Here is a 15,108-nt window from a genome sequence, read left to right as displayed (position 1 = left end):
AACAATGACAACATGGGATTTGAATCTAGATATCCTCCTTGGATATTTTACCTATTATATGGCTGTAGGCCACTCCCCTTTCCCCTAGGCCCACATAAACTCAGAGGAAGAGTCTAACTATATGTTCTCTGTGAAAGAAGGTTTCTCTTTCCAGCACATTCACCTGGATCTCAGGACAACTTTTACAGCATATCTAGTTAGGTACCTCATCAGCTACTTCAAGCACTAGTTTCCTCCCTCATCTGCATTATGTCGGCTTTGTGAAATCCTGTTCTCAGTATCAGCTCTGAGATCTTTCTCCTACAGGTAAAGAACTCATGTATTTCCGAGTCAACACTTTCAATTCAACATTTCACATTCGCCAGTTTAATGACAGACATATGTATCTCTGGTGCAGTAGTTCCAGTCCCCTTTCCATCGAGTTCTGCCAATGCAAAGAGACGTGGGAAATACAGCCGCTAAAGATCACTGTAAATATCCATTCATGCCACCAGATGGTACCTTTCACTTAAATAAGAAATAATAGTTTCAGTAGCACAGAGATTACGCTGTTTCATTTTAGCATTGGTTTCTGGGGCCTCATATCAAAGATATGGATGTCAAGTATGACTGCTGCGATGGTTCCCACTGTGCATCTAAAATGCTGTGGTAGAACAGTCATCAGTCTCCTTAACATAGATCAAAAGACTGTGTCAGAGGCAGTGGTATCACTCTCCATCCTAGAAGTTGGGTTTATAATTAGTACAGGTATTGTTGGGACAACTAAGGGAAAATAAGTTAGATGTTTGCTTCAGGAGCAACCCAAGTTTCCTTCACTTTTGGTGTATGCTGAGGCTACAACAGGCTCCTATATAAAGCTCTCCACAAAACAAGACCATGCATGCTGGTTCTGACAGGTGGAGAAGGATGAAAAAATAATGAAGTTCTCTGCAGTCACCAATAAAAAAAACAAACAAACAAACACACTTTGTTACACTAAACATTTTCTGTTTTATTCTGGAAACGAAATATCAAAAGGTAAAATAAAACATACAAGGGTAAATAAAAAGGCAGTTGTCCTATATGACAATATCCTGTCTAATAGAATGAGAAAAAATTCCATCTGAGTCAGTTTGAAACTTTGTGTTTTCAACCGATACACTTCAAACAAAGTGTTTGTGTGAAACTTCTTGCAAAAAAGAGCTTGTTTCTCATCATAGATTTAGCTGTTACAGAGAGCTCTGCTATTGGTTTAAGAGAAACCTGTGAAACAGACCTATATAGCAGCCTGTTTTAGGGGCATGCTCACTGACTACTGAGGCAGAAATGAGGATGTTGACAGCTTGGTGTGTGGCCATGTACTTCTTTGGAGCAGGTAAGGAATCAGTAGAGCTATGATGCTGGCTCTGCTGCTGGGAGAATGCAGTTTACTTGTTTTACTGTGATTTTATTTTGCTTTGTCTTACAGGAGCTAAAATCACCCAAACCTCAAGCCTTGTGCTGAAAGAAGATGAGAAAGCTACTCTGACATGCAGTCAGAATGATAATCACAATTCGATGTACTGGTATCTGCAGCAGCCAGGGAAGGAGCTACAAATGCTCTATTACTCCATTGGTGCAAATCAGCAAGAAGAGGTTAGCACTTACACTGGATACAAAGCTAACCGGTTAAACCTCGCAGACTTCTATTTGAATATTTTATCTGTGAAGATGAACCATTCAGCTGTCTATTTCTGTGCCAGCAGTTTGGACACAACACTTCAAAGTCACTCGCTTTCTTTACACAAACTTCTTTCCAACCCCTTTCCTCTGATGGCAGCCGATCTCAGCACAAGAAAAGGGTGTGTCAGCCAATAGCCTGTTCACAAACCAGATGTTTTGGAGGAGTTGGAAAAAGAGAGGCAGAATAGGTCTTTGAAGTGCAGGTAATTGCTGAACTCCTCTTTCCTGATCAGCCCTCTAGTCAGAACAATCAATAAAGATTGTTAACTAAATGCAGACATAAAATAAAGGAAATTGAAACTGCAATCTACACAGCCACAAATTATTTTCCCCAAAGCCATTTTTTTACCTGTCACAAAACTGTTACTTGAAACATACATATGTCTAAGTCTGAAATACTCTAGAGATAGTGAGGTGTATGTGAGCTCTCATTCCCCTCTGAACATTATCAACCAGTAAAAGCCACCATGCTTTTCACTGTGCTTGGAAAGGTTACCTTAATCATAAGAAATCTGTAAAGCTAAGATTGTCAGTAGTAATGAGAAGGGGTCTGGACAAAAAGTGCTGTAAGAACAGAAGTTAAACAGAACTAATATACCACAGATTGTATTAAAATTACAAAAGAGCAGCCATTACTATGGTCTGCAAGTGGATAGACACAGTTAAATGTGTATGGAGGATATAAAGAGGAAAGTGACATAATAAAAAGTAGTACGCATCTTAGAATGAATTCACATACAAGAAGAATAACATGTAGATTTCCATTTATTCAGAAATTGCTCCGACTATACAATTTACTTCTGGCTACATAGTGAAGCACATGCCACTATGTGTGTCACATCTATTTCTTTATGAGTCATACCTCTCTCACAGTTTGCTAAGCAGCAATGCAATCTATATTAATCTGGTTTATTCCTTCCCTCTATGGATCAGTTCTGAGGTGTTTTTTGTTTTATTTTTTTTTTTTACCCCAGGCAACTTTGTGATGTTCCTCATTCAAAGTCTTGTAGTTCTTTCTGACTTTGATCTAAGCCCTAATATGAACACTTCCTCAGAAAGCATCCATATTTTGAATACAAAAATGTAGAGGGATGAACAAGCAGGATGTGAACATAATTTTATTTAGTGTATAATCTCTCCCTGGTGGAATAGTTCAGGCTTGGCACGAAGAGTCTTGTGTCTCACACAAAAAGACCTACCAGTCTTTCCAGCACAACCATTCTTCCAGATAGTGTCACTGATGCAGTGGGATTAGTCATAGCATGAGATACTCTTTGGTGTAAGCCTTCCATGATGATAATATAACAAATTGTCCTAAATTGTCCTAAAGCAAGAAAGCACTAAACAAAGTCCTTCTGATGTGTAAAAGTTACCTGCTTAATTTGCTAGTCCTGAAATAAAGAATAATAATAATGTGTTTTCAGTCAGAGGGTTTGGGAAAGGTTTAAAGAAAGGATGTAGATTGGGAACATTCCATAATTAGACACAGCATCCACATTATGAGATTATTCTTATCCTAATTAAAATTATGACAATTTATTTTCTAAATGCTCTAGGGTAGAAGAGTATCTATAGTACTACATATGCAGGGTAAGCATACTGATCTTCAAGGGAAACTTCCAATTTGTGATTACTGTGCATTATTTCCTCCTTGGGAAAGGAGTTATTGGATTACAGGTATACTCCATAGGGAAAAGTTGAAAAAACCTTTTCCTGAGTCCTTTAAATATCAGTTGACTGGCTAGGGAGCAGCTTTGTAGTAAAGTAATTAACTATGAACAAGCAGCAAGCCCTTTCAGCAATGAAGGCTAATTACATTTTTGGTTCCATTAGCAAAAAATCAGTTAGCATGTTGAAGCACTTTTGTGTCTTTATTTGGAATACTACCTCTATTGTCCCTACACACCCCTACCCTGCCCCAGTGCAACAGAGATATCAATAAATTTTAGAAAGTTCAGTAGAGGGTCACTAAGATGATCAAGGGACTGGAGCAGAAACCTAAAAGGAGAGGCTGAGGGATCTGATTTTATTCACCTTGGAAAGGGGAAGGCTAAAGGATGGCTAATTGCATGACCCCAACTGCCTAAACAGAATTGGAGTCTTAGAGGGGCACAGTGGAAGCCAGTGGAAAAAAGCTGCAGCAAGATAAACTGATTAGGCATAATGAAAAAGTGCTTCCTCCTGAAGGCACTGGAAAAGATTTCTCAGAGAGCTTGTGAATTCTCTGTCCTTGAAGATATTCAGAAATCACCTGGATCAACATGATCTAGCTTTGGAACTAGTCTTGTTTTGAACAACAGTTTGGGTTGAGAGACCTCCAGAAGTCCCCTCCCATAAAAATTTTTCTATAAGATTTTTAACAACTTGCTTTGCTGTTTTGAGATACCAAGAAAAAGCATATGTTATTTTGTTTTGTTCTGTTTTAATTTGTAAAGGCAGATCAGCAGCTCCCCCAACACCCACAAGCCTTTTGTTTTTTTGTGTGTGGTACATCAGAAACAGCAGCTGCACACACAAAACCTACCTGCAGACTTCTGTAACAAGAAGATTGTGTGATAACGTGAGATAAAAAACCCACCAGCTTTCATAAGGCCCGTATGTGTCACTATTTCTGTCCAACTGTAATATGGTGAAAAGCTTGCTGCACCCTGTGCCTCATCCTGAGAGGCGAGGGTGCTGTTGTGGTAAGAGAGACTGATGCATTATCAAAACGTCTTTTTGAGTAAATGTGAAACCACATCCTGTTTTGCTAAAATTCAACTGCTGTTCCCTTAAAGACATATTTTCAAGCACATTTTGGCATGTCATCTGCTCTGATTCTGAGGTACTGTTTTATGCTGAGTCCTCCAGAGACAGTTCCCTCTTCCTTTGAAGACCCTGGCTATGCTAGACAGAAGTTCCCTTCAGGGCCTCCTACTCCTTCTGCCTTGCTATTGCATTCCTAGATGTTCTGCTTCCAAAATTCCACAAGCACTCCCCTATCTTGGCCTGCATTATTCCTACCTCTATTTAGGATACATCTATACATAAAAGGTATGACTCTCTTCTCCACTTATTCCTGAGGGAACTACCTCTGAGTTACCAGTTTTTTAACTTGTGCCATAAGGTAATAGCGTAATGGGATGCAAAGTGGCTGAAAGATCTCCAGAAACACTCTCCAGGATTATTAATCCCTTGGGTTTACGGTTTATGCTGTGCAGAAATGGTGCCCACAAAGACACAGCTTTAAAGAACTACACTCTGGTTCCCCTTCCTCCTCCCCCTGGATTAGATTCTCTTCTCTTTTTCTGAGTTGCATCCTTTTTTTCTTTCTTCTCCTTTAATTTTCTTGATCATTCTTATTTTTATTATTTTCTTATTCTTCCTGATTTTCCTTTTTACTCCTTTCTTTAAAGAGACCACACATCTTGATAATACTTCATTCATTGTCTTGTACAATATCTCCCTGGAGTTCTTTCCCTCTTTTTGTCTAAAGCCCTCCCCTTCATTCTCACTAGCTTGTTCTCTTGAAAATAATGAGAAACAGAATATAATTTTAGAGAAGTGGATTTATATAAATATCAGTTTTAAGACATCATTTTGCCTGAAGTGGTCTCCTATACAGTTAAAATTAATTAAGACAAATGTGTACTGAGTAGGACTGTGTTTTTCTCCTTGGCCCTATGCATCAGCCCCATCACAAACATCCCATACAAAACGCTCTTGAAAATGATCATAATGTACATGAACTTCCCAGCTGTAGCACTTCTGATAGCTTTCAGAAAAGTAAAGGAAAAAGCAATAAATAAAAAACAACAGAGAAAGAAAACATTTCTTTAGAAAACTTTACTAGACAAGGACTTTTTTTTTTTTTTTTTTTTTTCATTCTACTGATTAGGAGAGCTTGTTCAGTGCTCATTTGCACAAATTATAACTTGTCTGCACTTAGCAGAAATATCATATTAACTAATACTAGACTTCTCACATTCACATTGGTATGACTGATTTGGAATTGGTCTGAAGAATAAATTGGGGTCATCAAATGAAACCGGATTTGGAGTCCTTCTCATGGGAATATAATTTATACTAATTCTGCAGTATATGTAAGGAGATAACGTACTGTAGAATGTGGGGTCAGTGACTTAGCAAAGTGTTCTAACTGCTTGCTAGAATATCAACATGCACCTTTATGCTAGGTGTAGGTCTGCTGCTCTAAGTGGCAATTTTATGCTGAAACGTTGAGTTCTATCAGCCAGTCTCATGGAAGATTTCATGAGTGTAGATAGAATCGGATGCTCACATACATGAATGCGTATTCAACAAGAATATGAATGCTTGTGTCCATACATGTACAATCCTGCACCTATGCATACAGAGATGAATAGCTGTGCCTGCCAGTAAAGGCAAACACAGGACGGATTGAGACACACAAGACATGTTTCTTTGCATACACAGGCGCAAACAAACTCACTGTCAAGAAGGAAAACCATTAATGGTTTAACTTACCTTTGAAGATACTGCAGTCAAAAAAACAGAAGAAAATAAATAGGAGATATTATTTGAGCCGAGATATGTATCAGCACCACTTTTAAAGTGCTCTGTTTGTACAATCACTTGTACAATAGAGGGTGGGTGTGGGAATGAGAATTACATGGCTTTAATCAAGTTCAGAGAACAGGGTTGGATTCTTGCGCTTGGTCTCAATTTCCTGGGGACTGACAGATCTGAGTTAAGTGTAGTATACTGGCAAGAAACATGCCTTCAGTAATGATTGCTTACTCTAAATATAGGAGCCTCCGAGAATGACCCCTAAACCAATGTATAATTTTTACTCACCAGCATCACTGTAAATTAATTTGTGTACTGATTCCAGTGTTCCATTCTTAAAAAAATTGGCAACACACTCAAAATGATTCAAAGTGTTGAACCATTCCTGGAATGAGGCCGAAGGATGGCTGGTCAATGAGTAGGTACTCCCATTCCACGTGGAAAACTCATCTGTCCCCACGCCTTCTGTCCTTTTAGCACCATTCACCTTCCAGACCAGATTCAGGTGGTCAGGGTAGAAACCAGAGGCCAGCCATACCAATGTGGCCTTGCTCTTCTTTGCTTTGATGGGGAAAAAATGGCCACAGCTGGAGGTATGATTTCATTGTTGTTCCCTGAAACTGAAAGCAACACGGACCAAAGCCTTCACCCTCATATATCTAAATATCAGATCATGTGTATTTTTGTAGAAATATGTGTGTTGGAGACTGGATGCTGAATTAAAAATTCAGTGTGACCTATAGTGCTGAGAATGCAGGATCATGATCTTCAGTCTAAAAGAAAATTGTATTTACATTAAATTTTATTTGTCTTTCCATCATAGTCTGTACTAAATATACCATGCTATACATGACATTTAAGTCAAAATTAGTAGGTTTGTGAACAGAATGTGACTCTGGGATTTAAAATATAAAGGTACAGAGCAAGTACAAAACTTTTTCTCTGAGTACTGACCAAATAGCCAAGCTTACTGAAACTAAGGTACTAATTGAAAAAAATAATATAGTTCTCTGGTTTGTTGTGTTAAGCCATACAATGAGCAGGGGAAAAACTGATCTTCTGCATTCATCCGCTATTGTCTTCATCTCTTTCTGTGTATGTCCATCTCATCAGGTCCTAAGTAAAGATATTTCTGAAAATTCTTAGCTTATTTCAGCTCAATCCTACAGTTTTAAAAATAAAAATAACCAGGCAAACAATTTGACCACCCCTGAAACATATTACCTACAAAATCTTTAACCTACACAGTTACCCAAAAGAATAAAAAAGTGAATGTGTTGTTATTTAGCAAAGAAGTAGTAGGCTATGTTTTCTTGGCTAATTCAGTAAGCTTAGTTCCTGTCACAAAATGTTGTTCATATACAGAGCACAAAAACATAACAGAGTAGTCAAACCCACACCCCACACACCTGTTGAAGAAAACAAGGATTGAAATTGTGAAGGCTTGACTCTGCACTACTAATACCATTTCCACTCTGCTGTAAAATAAGTGCACTAGTTCCATGCTGTCTTCTCTTGGAGCCAAAAAGGACAGAAAATACAAGTTTGTTAGAGTATGGAAAGAAGAAAATGGTACTTCAGTTGTGTATTTCACAGCACTTGTCAGCTCCATCATGTATATTAAAACTACCTCCTTTTTTTTTCCTTGCATAAATTCATGGCAATGCAGAAAAGAATTGAGATCAGAAAAAAACCCAGGGTTAAATTCCTCTTGCCAAAAGTCTGTTTGTCTGTGTTTGAAAATATGAATTATTGAGTTTTGTGGTTATGTATGTGCATTATGTATGAATATTTCCCGTGCTACAGGGATGTTCTGTGATATACCCTCTTTAATTCAGATTCTTCCCATTTATCTTTTCTTGCACTGTCATTGGATGACTTTACAGAATTTTCTCCCATATTAGCTTGTATAGTTTTTCCTGATTTTCTTTTTCAGACTCATTTGACCATCTCCTCTGCTCTTTCTCCTTCCCTACCAGTCTGATAGGAATCCAGTGTATACATCTGAAATCTGAATATCCAGACAGAATGGTAGACAGCTTAGATATGTCATGATAAAAATAACTTTAATGGCTCTAAATAGTGCATAAGTAACCAGACTGAAACTAAAAACAGAAAGTGGAATTTTGACTCTAATGAAATTACTGGAAGATTTATCACCCATTTCAATGAAACTAGCATTTTAACATTTGGTTTTCTATTTTCACTTTCTGGATCCAGTGTTCAGGGTCAGCACTAGTTTGCCTGCACCTAACGAGAAAAATGTCATTTTACCAATTTTTCTGTAGCTGGGCTTGCAGGTCATTTCTATTTCCCTTAAAATGATATCTGGATCCTACCTTTTCAAAGCATAAATGCTGTCAATTAGGAAATGCTGACACACTATCTAGAACTGCAAACTGGTTTTCTGCAGCAATATGTTAATTTTCACCATAGCCATACCACAGTAGGTTTATTCACTCATGCACAACTGCACTTCGGCACCACAATGGCCATCTGCTTACCTGTTTTTAAGCATGCTGTGTTGCCTGGCTCTTTTCTCTCTGTTAGAGGATTCCAGTATCACCAGACTCTACTGATTTAGGTCTCATCAAAAATTCCAAAAATCTTAAGAGAATGGTATTTGCCATATTTTTTTCTTACATAGAACTGTTTAGCCACTCCTTCAAAATGTTGTTTGTTTGCTCCAAAACACCTGTTCCCAAGTTTCTCCCTAATTCATTTTGACCAAACTTCACCATAACCTTTCTGAAAGTCTACATGTGAGAACAGGATTGATCAGGATTTTTTTTATAAACTTAATAAATGCAGCCATTTCCACCAAATGTCCTTATAGATTATATTCATCTTAATGTGTTCCAGACAGAGCTAGAATTATTTTTATATTCCATTCTGATGTGCTCTAGTCTACCCTAACTTTACAGAGCATGAATAATGAGGCACCTTCATGAAAGAACGCATCATCTGAATCCAAACACCCCCCTCTGTGTTTACCCTTATCACACTCCCAGAATCTTGCCCCTTGCACAGCCTAAAACACTCTTCTCATGATTTCCACTTGTCCAGAACTGTTATTTTTGTTGCTTCTCTGAAATATTGGATATTGGCAGAGCACAGACTCACAGTGTAATATCAAAACTACTCATACGTGTCCTGGGCTGCTGTCCAGTGATAAACACCTTAAACATTAAAATATCTTTTTTTTTTTTTTTTCAGAATAATAGCCAAAGGTGTGCTGAAAAGAAGGTATATCAGTCTATCTAAGTAGTACTTGGTTATTAAATAGTCTACACTGTTTTCTAATATTGATTTGAATTGCAGCATAAAAACAGTCCCTCATTTCTCTGTCATTAGTAAAGCACTATACTGTCTGGTTCTGTAGTCTGACATCAATAGCCTCACAAGTTTTAGGAATCATGATCTATATTGTAAGATCCAGTGTCATTCATTTGGACCCCCTCTTGTTTTCTTCCCCTCCAGCTTCCACATCTTTTGCCAGTTCCTTCTGAATATCTGTACAGCCTTCCCAGACCTACTTCTGCCTTTTCCTTTTTCATGGACACACATTCCATTTGGATATGACAGTGGGAGATAGACTGTAGGAATAGAGGGAATCATAATGATTTTGTAGGCATTTTGTACATTCTGTAGGCAGTTTTGTTCTGGGGAAAAGACTTGCTCAGTCACACAGTTCATTTCTGGTAGAACAGAACCAGTAGACTCAGCAAACAGAGTAGAGTCTCTGGGAGTTCTGCATTGTAGAGGTAGTATATTCTTCCAGAATACACTTATCTGACTGGAGGTATCTTACTGTTTGGTCTTGACTCATCCTTCTCACCCCCTTCGGTTTATTCCATTACACTTACTTGTTTGCTAGCTTTCCCCACAGTTTTATTAATCTGACAAATTAACACCAAAGTATCCTATTCACAGGGCAAATTTAATAACAGTAATTCAACTGGTTAGTTTGTCCTCTTCTTCACAGTCCCTACTGTCTTCCTCTTCCTTGACCTTCTTTCCTGAAACATCAGCCTTAACCTTCTTAGAGAAGTTCTGCTGACTCAAACCCTTCCACTGCACTTTTTTTTTCTTACCCAGAACAGTAAGCCATGTTCCTTGTTCAAAAGAGTATTACTGCTCACCTTCATATAAAAATTGTCTGAGGCACTTTTTCTCTCTTTCTCTTTTTTTTTTTGGCACAAAATTTCTATTTCCTAATCTCACATACCCAGAAAAGCCACTCCTGAAAGATTCTCCACCCCCGAAAGAGCTGTACTAGCCATGGAGATTCAGTATGCTACTTCAGTTAGGCAGTGTCTACAGCATTGAAACACCAGGATCACAGGAAAGATCCTGTTCATCCTTCTCTTGCAGTTCTTCACTCTCTTTATTTCCCTTTCTTTCAAGCTTAACAAAAAAAATATTTTTATTTAATCTGTTTTGATGTTAAGCATCCTCTTTCCCATGAACATATAAATACTACTTTTAGGCATGGGATTTAGCAAAACCCTGACTGTCAGGTGTCTCAGACAACAATTTTTCTATTTTTAGGCCACTTATCATATATTCTACCATTTCACAGTCCAGCTGACTGAAGTGTGATCATGCAGCCTGACATTTTCCCTCACCCCTTAATTCTGCAGAATTTTGAATCACTTAATCGCCAATTGCTTACTCATGCACCCTCCTTCCTATAATTCATACAATGATCAGATGCTTAACCCACAAAATTTGTTTTCTCTTCTCCCATAATTAATGTTCTACTTGCTTCAAGTAATGAGGAACCCAAAAGTAGATGTCCTTTTCAAGGTAAAGTTTTATCATAGCCACCAGAAAGAATTCCTATTGTACATGTTTCTTGGGAGATGTTGCTTCAGATATGCAAAAGCTGGCTCCCACAAAAAGGTCAGTACCTCTGGCGTGTGCTTACAAAAATGTTTGTCAAGGAGGGTGAAAGAGAATTGACATAGGCACTCCGTTTTTCTGTCAGCCTCTACTTATCACTCAGTGTAACCACTGAGGTTTGTTGCCTGAGGCTGAGGGGGAAACAGTAAGAAAACAGTACATATCTGCTGTGACAGTGCTAAGGTTCTGAAGGGTTGAGGACAAAGAACCATCCATCAACTCTCTTCCCTCTCTCCCCTCCTCACCTCCTGTGATCTAGGAAATTTTTGACACAGAAGTTCACTAATTGATAGGAGTGGGGAACTGTTTTATTTTCTGTTCTCAGGACCCTGGGGGCCTGACTTGTGCCAACAGGTAATTGTCCCCTATTTCACCTTCACTTCAGATTATATCCTTTTGTTCCAAATGTTATTTCTTAAGTATATTAATCCTTCGCTTGCATTTTCAGACAGCAGTCCCTTGCCATCAGTCCTTCTCCTCCTCATAAAATACATAATTGGAGTTCTAATTTGTCCCTTAATTTATCTTTCAGTTCCTGAATAGAGTGTTATTGCCTTGATCTGCAGATGATTTCCAGCTCACGAGTTTTACTTCAAGAATCAAAACATCACCTTCTTTCTTCTAGGCGTTCCCCACTAATACTCTGTCTGTGTCTCTTTGGGTTTTTTTCCCTTCTTCTGTATCTTTGTCTATTTCTTTGAATCTTACAAAAGCAAGAGTGACCTAGATGGTCTTTTACAATGATCAGGGCAAATGTGGCAAAAATTATTTATGAAAATAACAATTGCTGCTGTAAGACTGATACACACATTAACTTAAACATGACTTGACTAAAATAGAAAATGTAGGTATAAAAAGAAGTAATTGTAAAACAAAATCCTTTCTAGGTTTCCTTTATTTTATTTCAAGCATACTTTGTAAACATTTTCTTAATTGTAACAGTTATCTTGGTCCCTCCTCCAAACTGCAGTGGTTCTGTGTAAGCATAGCTAAAAATTACTGCTAAAATTGTTAAAATCTTGCAGATAGAAGCCCAAATGGCTAAGATTGTTACACTGCGTTGTCTGAGTTAGTTTGTGTAAAGGAGAAATCAACTCAGATTTCCTCCCTTAGTGGGGAAACAGATGCCAAGACTACATGAGTTAGAGGGACATTAAATTATTCAGTTGAGGATATAAAAAAGTGCTCTTTTTGTTCACACCTTGTGAATTTGACACCCATCAAGGCATTTTTGTAAAAAGCAGTCTCTCAGAAAACAGTTCTTTGTTTGAAGCAGCCATGAGAGTACATAAGTAATAGTTGTAATCAGAACACCAAATAAATCTTTGTTCAATATGATATTTCCTTCTGTTCTGAAGTGTTTTGAGGAGATTAAAGAATTCGCAAGCACAGACCAGGATAAAATACTCCATTATATGGAATTATACCCATCTGTCCCATAGCACTAAGACTTTTTTTTTTTTTTTTTTTCTGATAATGACATTAAAAAAGATATTCCAGGTTCCCCTCAAATCTATCATCAGATCCTCTTCAAACAAATGTATTAACTGACAGGTGACCTTTAATCTATTCACTGTATTTTTCTTCTTTACCATAATGAGCCTGGTGCTGTCACCAAGCTAATCTCAAGTAAGAACACAGTGAGAGAAAAAGCAGCTACCATGCCTTTCCTGAAAGGGTGTCACTTCTCATCTGGCTAGTGTTCGGTTCCCTTCTCTACCACTCTTGAATTCTGCATCTATTCTGGCTAGAAATCAGCCTTTTTTTTTTTTTTTTTTTTTTTTTTTTTTTTATTAGCAGGTGTGTGAGGATTTGCTTAGATGACAGAAACCAGAATTGGAAGAGAGCTCCTCTTCTGACCAGTCACACGGGCAAATATAGTGGATTAAGTCCTAAAGCCTTGCACCTTCCTGATTTTGCTGTACTTATTTTAAATAGGAATGCAAAAATGTTAGAATAGTTGTGTTGGTCATACTGAAAGGTTCTTATAAACTAATACAATATGAAGAGTGAATGTCAAACAAAAACTGTAAGACTAAAGAAAGCATGTAGTGGTTACTTTTCTAAACTACTCTTTAATCTCCAATGCTTTTAAGTTCAGGGATCACAGTAAAATTTAAAAATCCTTTATAGTTTTGTCCTAATTTTCTGATCTCACACTAACTCCAGATAAACATTAAATTTATAAGTGTTCTTAGTAATAGAGACTTTTCCTGCTTTACATCAGCAGAGATGGATTTAACAATTACTCTAAGGTGCCTTCTGCCAAGGTAATAAAACATTTTAACCCTGTTTCCTAAATCAACCCTTTAGCACGTTTTATTGGTTGTGTCAGCATTTTATTCTGTAACGAATTAATATGATACAGTAAGAAATAAAAATACCTAAGTAAACTTACCAAGCACTGTCAGCTGGGTACCTTGTCCAAAGTGCAGTGATGAGTTTGCACAATATTTTGAAGGACCAGAATTTTCTGCCACTAGAAAACCTCAACTGCACATAAAACCTGTATGATATCATGCTATATGCTACTTTTCATGACATCTCAAACAGAGAGGACCCTTATGCTCTTATTCATGTTAGAAAATACAGTGCTTTTTCAGAATAATATGCTGAAATAGATGGTATATTGCTCCAAGAGGTACTATACGTAGTGCATCCAGCCTATCTAGGAAGTAGATTTTTCCATCTCTATCTGTGTCTCACAGACTAAGACTGTTCTCAGTCTTAGTCTCAAAATTCAATCTGAGACACCTTCTGTAAATAAAAGCAGAAACAGTGAAGCTCTCCCCTTTCTGCCACCAGGAAGCTGTGCTAGAGAAGAATTGAGTTTCTGAAATGCATCTATTCAGCACCTATTTCCCCTGACTTCCTTTTTGCTCACTTTTCATACAAAAGATTTCTTTTTGTCTTGAAAAAAAAAAAAAAATTCCACTGTCATGTATTTGTTAAAAGTGTAAGCTTCTTTTCCTTACCTAGTACCATTACATGGGTCTCAGGAACAAAGTGCTGAATATGTATCACAGTACTACAGAGACTACCTCAAAATATAACCCTCCCTGTAATAAAAATGGGGGGCAGCAGTATGAATATCCCATGTGAAAAATCGAGGAAGGAGGTGTGTCATCCTAGGAGACAATTCCAAGGAGTGATGCTCACAGGAGACATTGCAGGAATGCTGATAGTGCTAACAAGTAGGTCACAGAAGCCACTTCCCAAAAGGAAGCGGTGTAAATGCTGTTTCACAGGAAATTGGAAAATAGTCTGGACAACATCCTAAGGAGTATCCTTTTGGGTATGTTGTCAAAAGGATAATACGGGTGTGGGAGGGTAGATACAGTAGAACTCCTTGTATCCTCCTACCTATAAGTCACTTACCTGACATAGTGCTTTCTGTTTGTAACACTGTTTATAAACAGGTTGAAATTACTATTTTTTTCTTGTGAAGATATTGTACTCATTTCTTCTTATCCCTCAAGCAGGCAGAATCTTCCAAGCCCACATGTGGGAGAGGCAATATGGTTGGCATGTGGCTGCTCATTAATGACCATAAAACTGCTGATGGCTGTTTAGAGGATGATCGGATGATCTGCTTGAGACTGTCTGGTAATGGTGGAAATATATATAGAATGGTGATGGACTGAGCAAAATGTATTTCTACACACACGGTCTGCCATGAAGTCTAGACTAGAAAACCTCCCATGCGAAGACAAACAGGAGTGCTGTCAGGATTTTGTTACAGGACAAAAAGACTTTTCTATGTGGATGATTTCTGGGTATCAGGAGAAGAGGATTCTCTATGTTTTGTCCACCTGCTCTGCTGAGCATACTCCTCAGGAGTATAATCTCAGAGTAAGCTTCAGAGTTTATCCCTTCTCGGAGGAGTAAAGGTCTCCCAAAGAAACGCATCACTGTGTCACCAGTCTTCCCACAGTGGTTGGGCTTCATACAAAACCAGTGCTTCCTTCAGCTCTA

At 37.9% G+C, this 15,108-nt stretch overlaps 2 gene segments (V, D, J or C); one reads left to right on the top strand and one right to left on the bottom strand.

The window, feature by feature from the left end:
• Positions 1-1,305: 1,305 nt before the first annotated feature.
• On the top strand, positions 1,306-1,836 carry LOC104369273. The segment is given in 2 exon segments: positions 1,306-1,354; positions 1,448-1,836. Coding segments are annotated over 2 exon segments (438 nt in total).
• Positions 1,837-5,315: 3,479 nt separating this feature from the next.
• On the bottom strand, positions 5,316-14,518 carry LOC104369274. The segment is given in 5 exon segments: positions 5,316-5,455; positions 5,672-5,697; positions 6,513-6,842; positions 13,532-13,612; positions 14,512-14,518. Coding segments are annotated over 5 exon segments (584 nt in total).
• Positions 14,519-15,108: the final 590 nt, after the last annotated feature.

The sequence above is a fragment of the Tyto alba genome, unplaced genomic scaffold (assembly GCF_018691265.1).
Source record: "Tyto alba isolate M040663 unplaced genomic scaffold, T.alba_DEE_v4.0 Super-Scaffold_14, whole genome shotgun sequence".
NCBI classification, from domain to species: domain Eukaryota; kingdom Metazoa; phylum Chordata; class Aves; order Strigiformes; family Tytonidae; genus Tyto; species Tyto alba.
The sequence above is the reverse complement of the archived record's forward strand: the minus strand, read 5'-3'. Positions and strand labels throughout refer to the sequence as shown.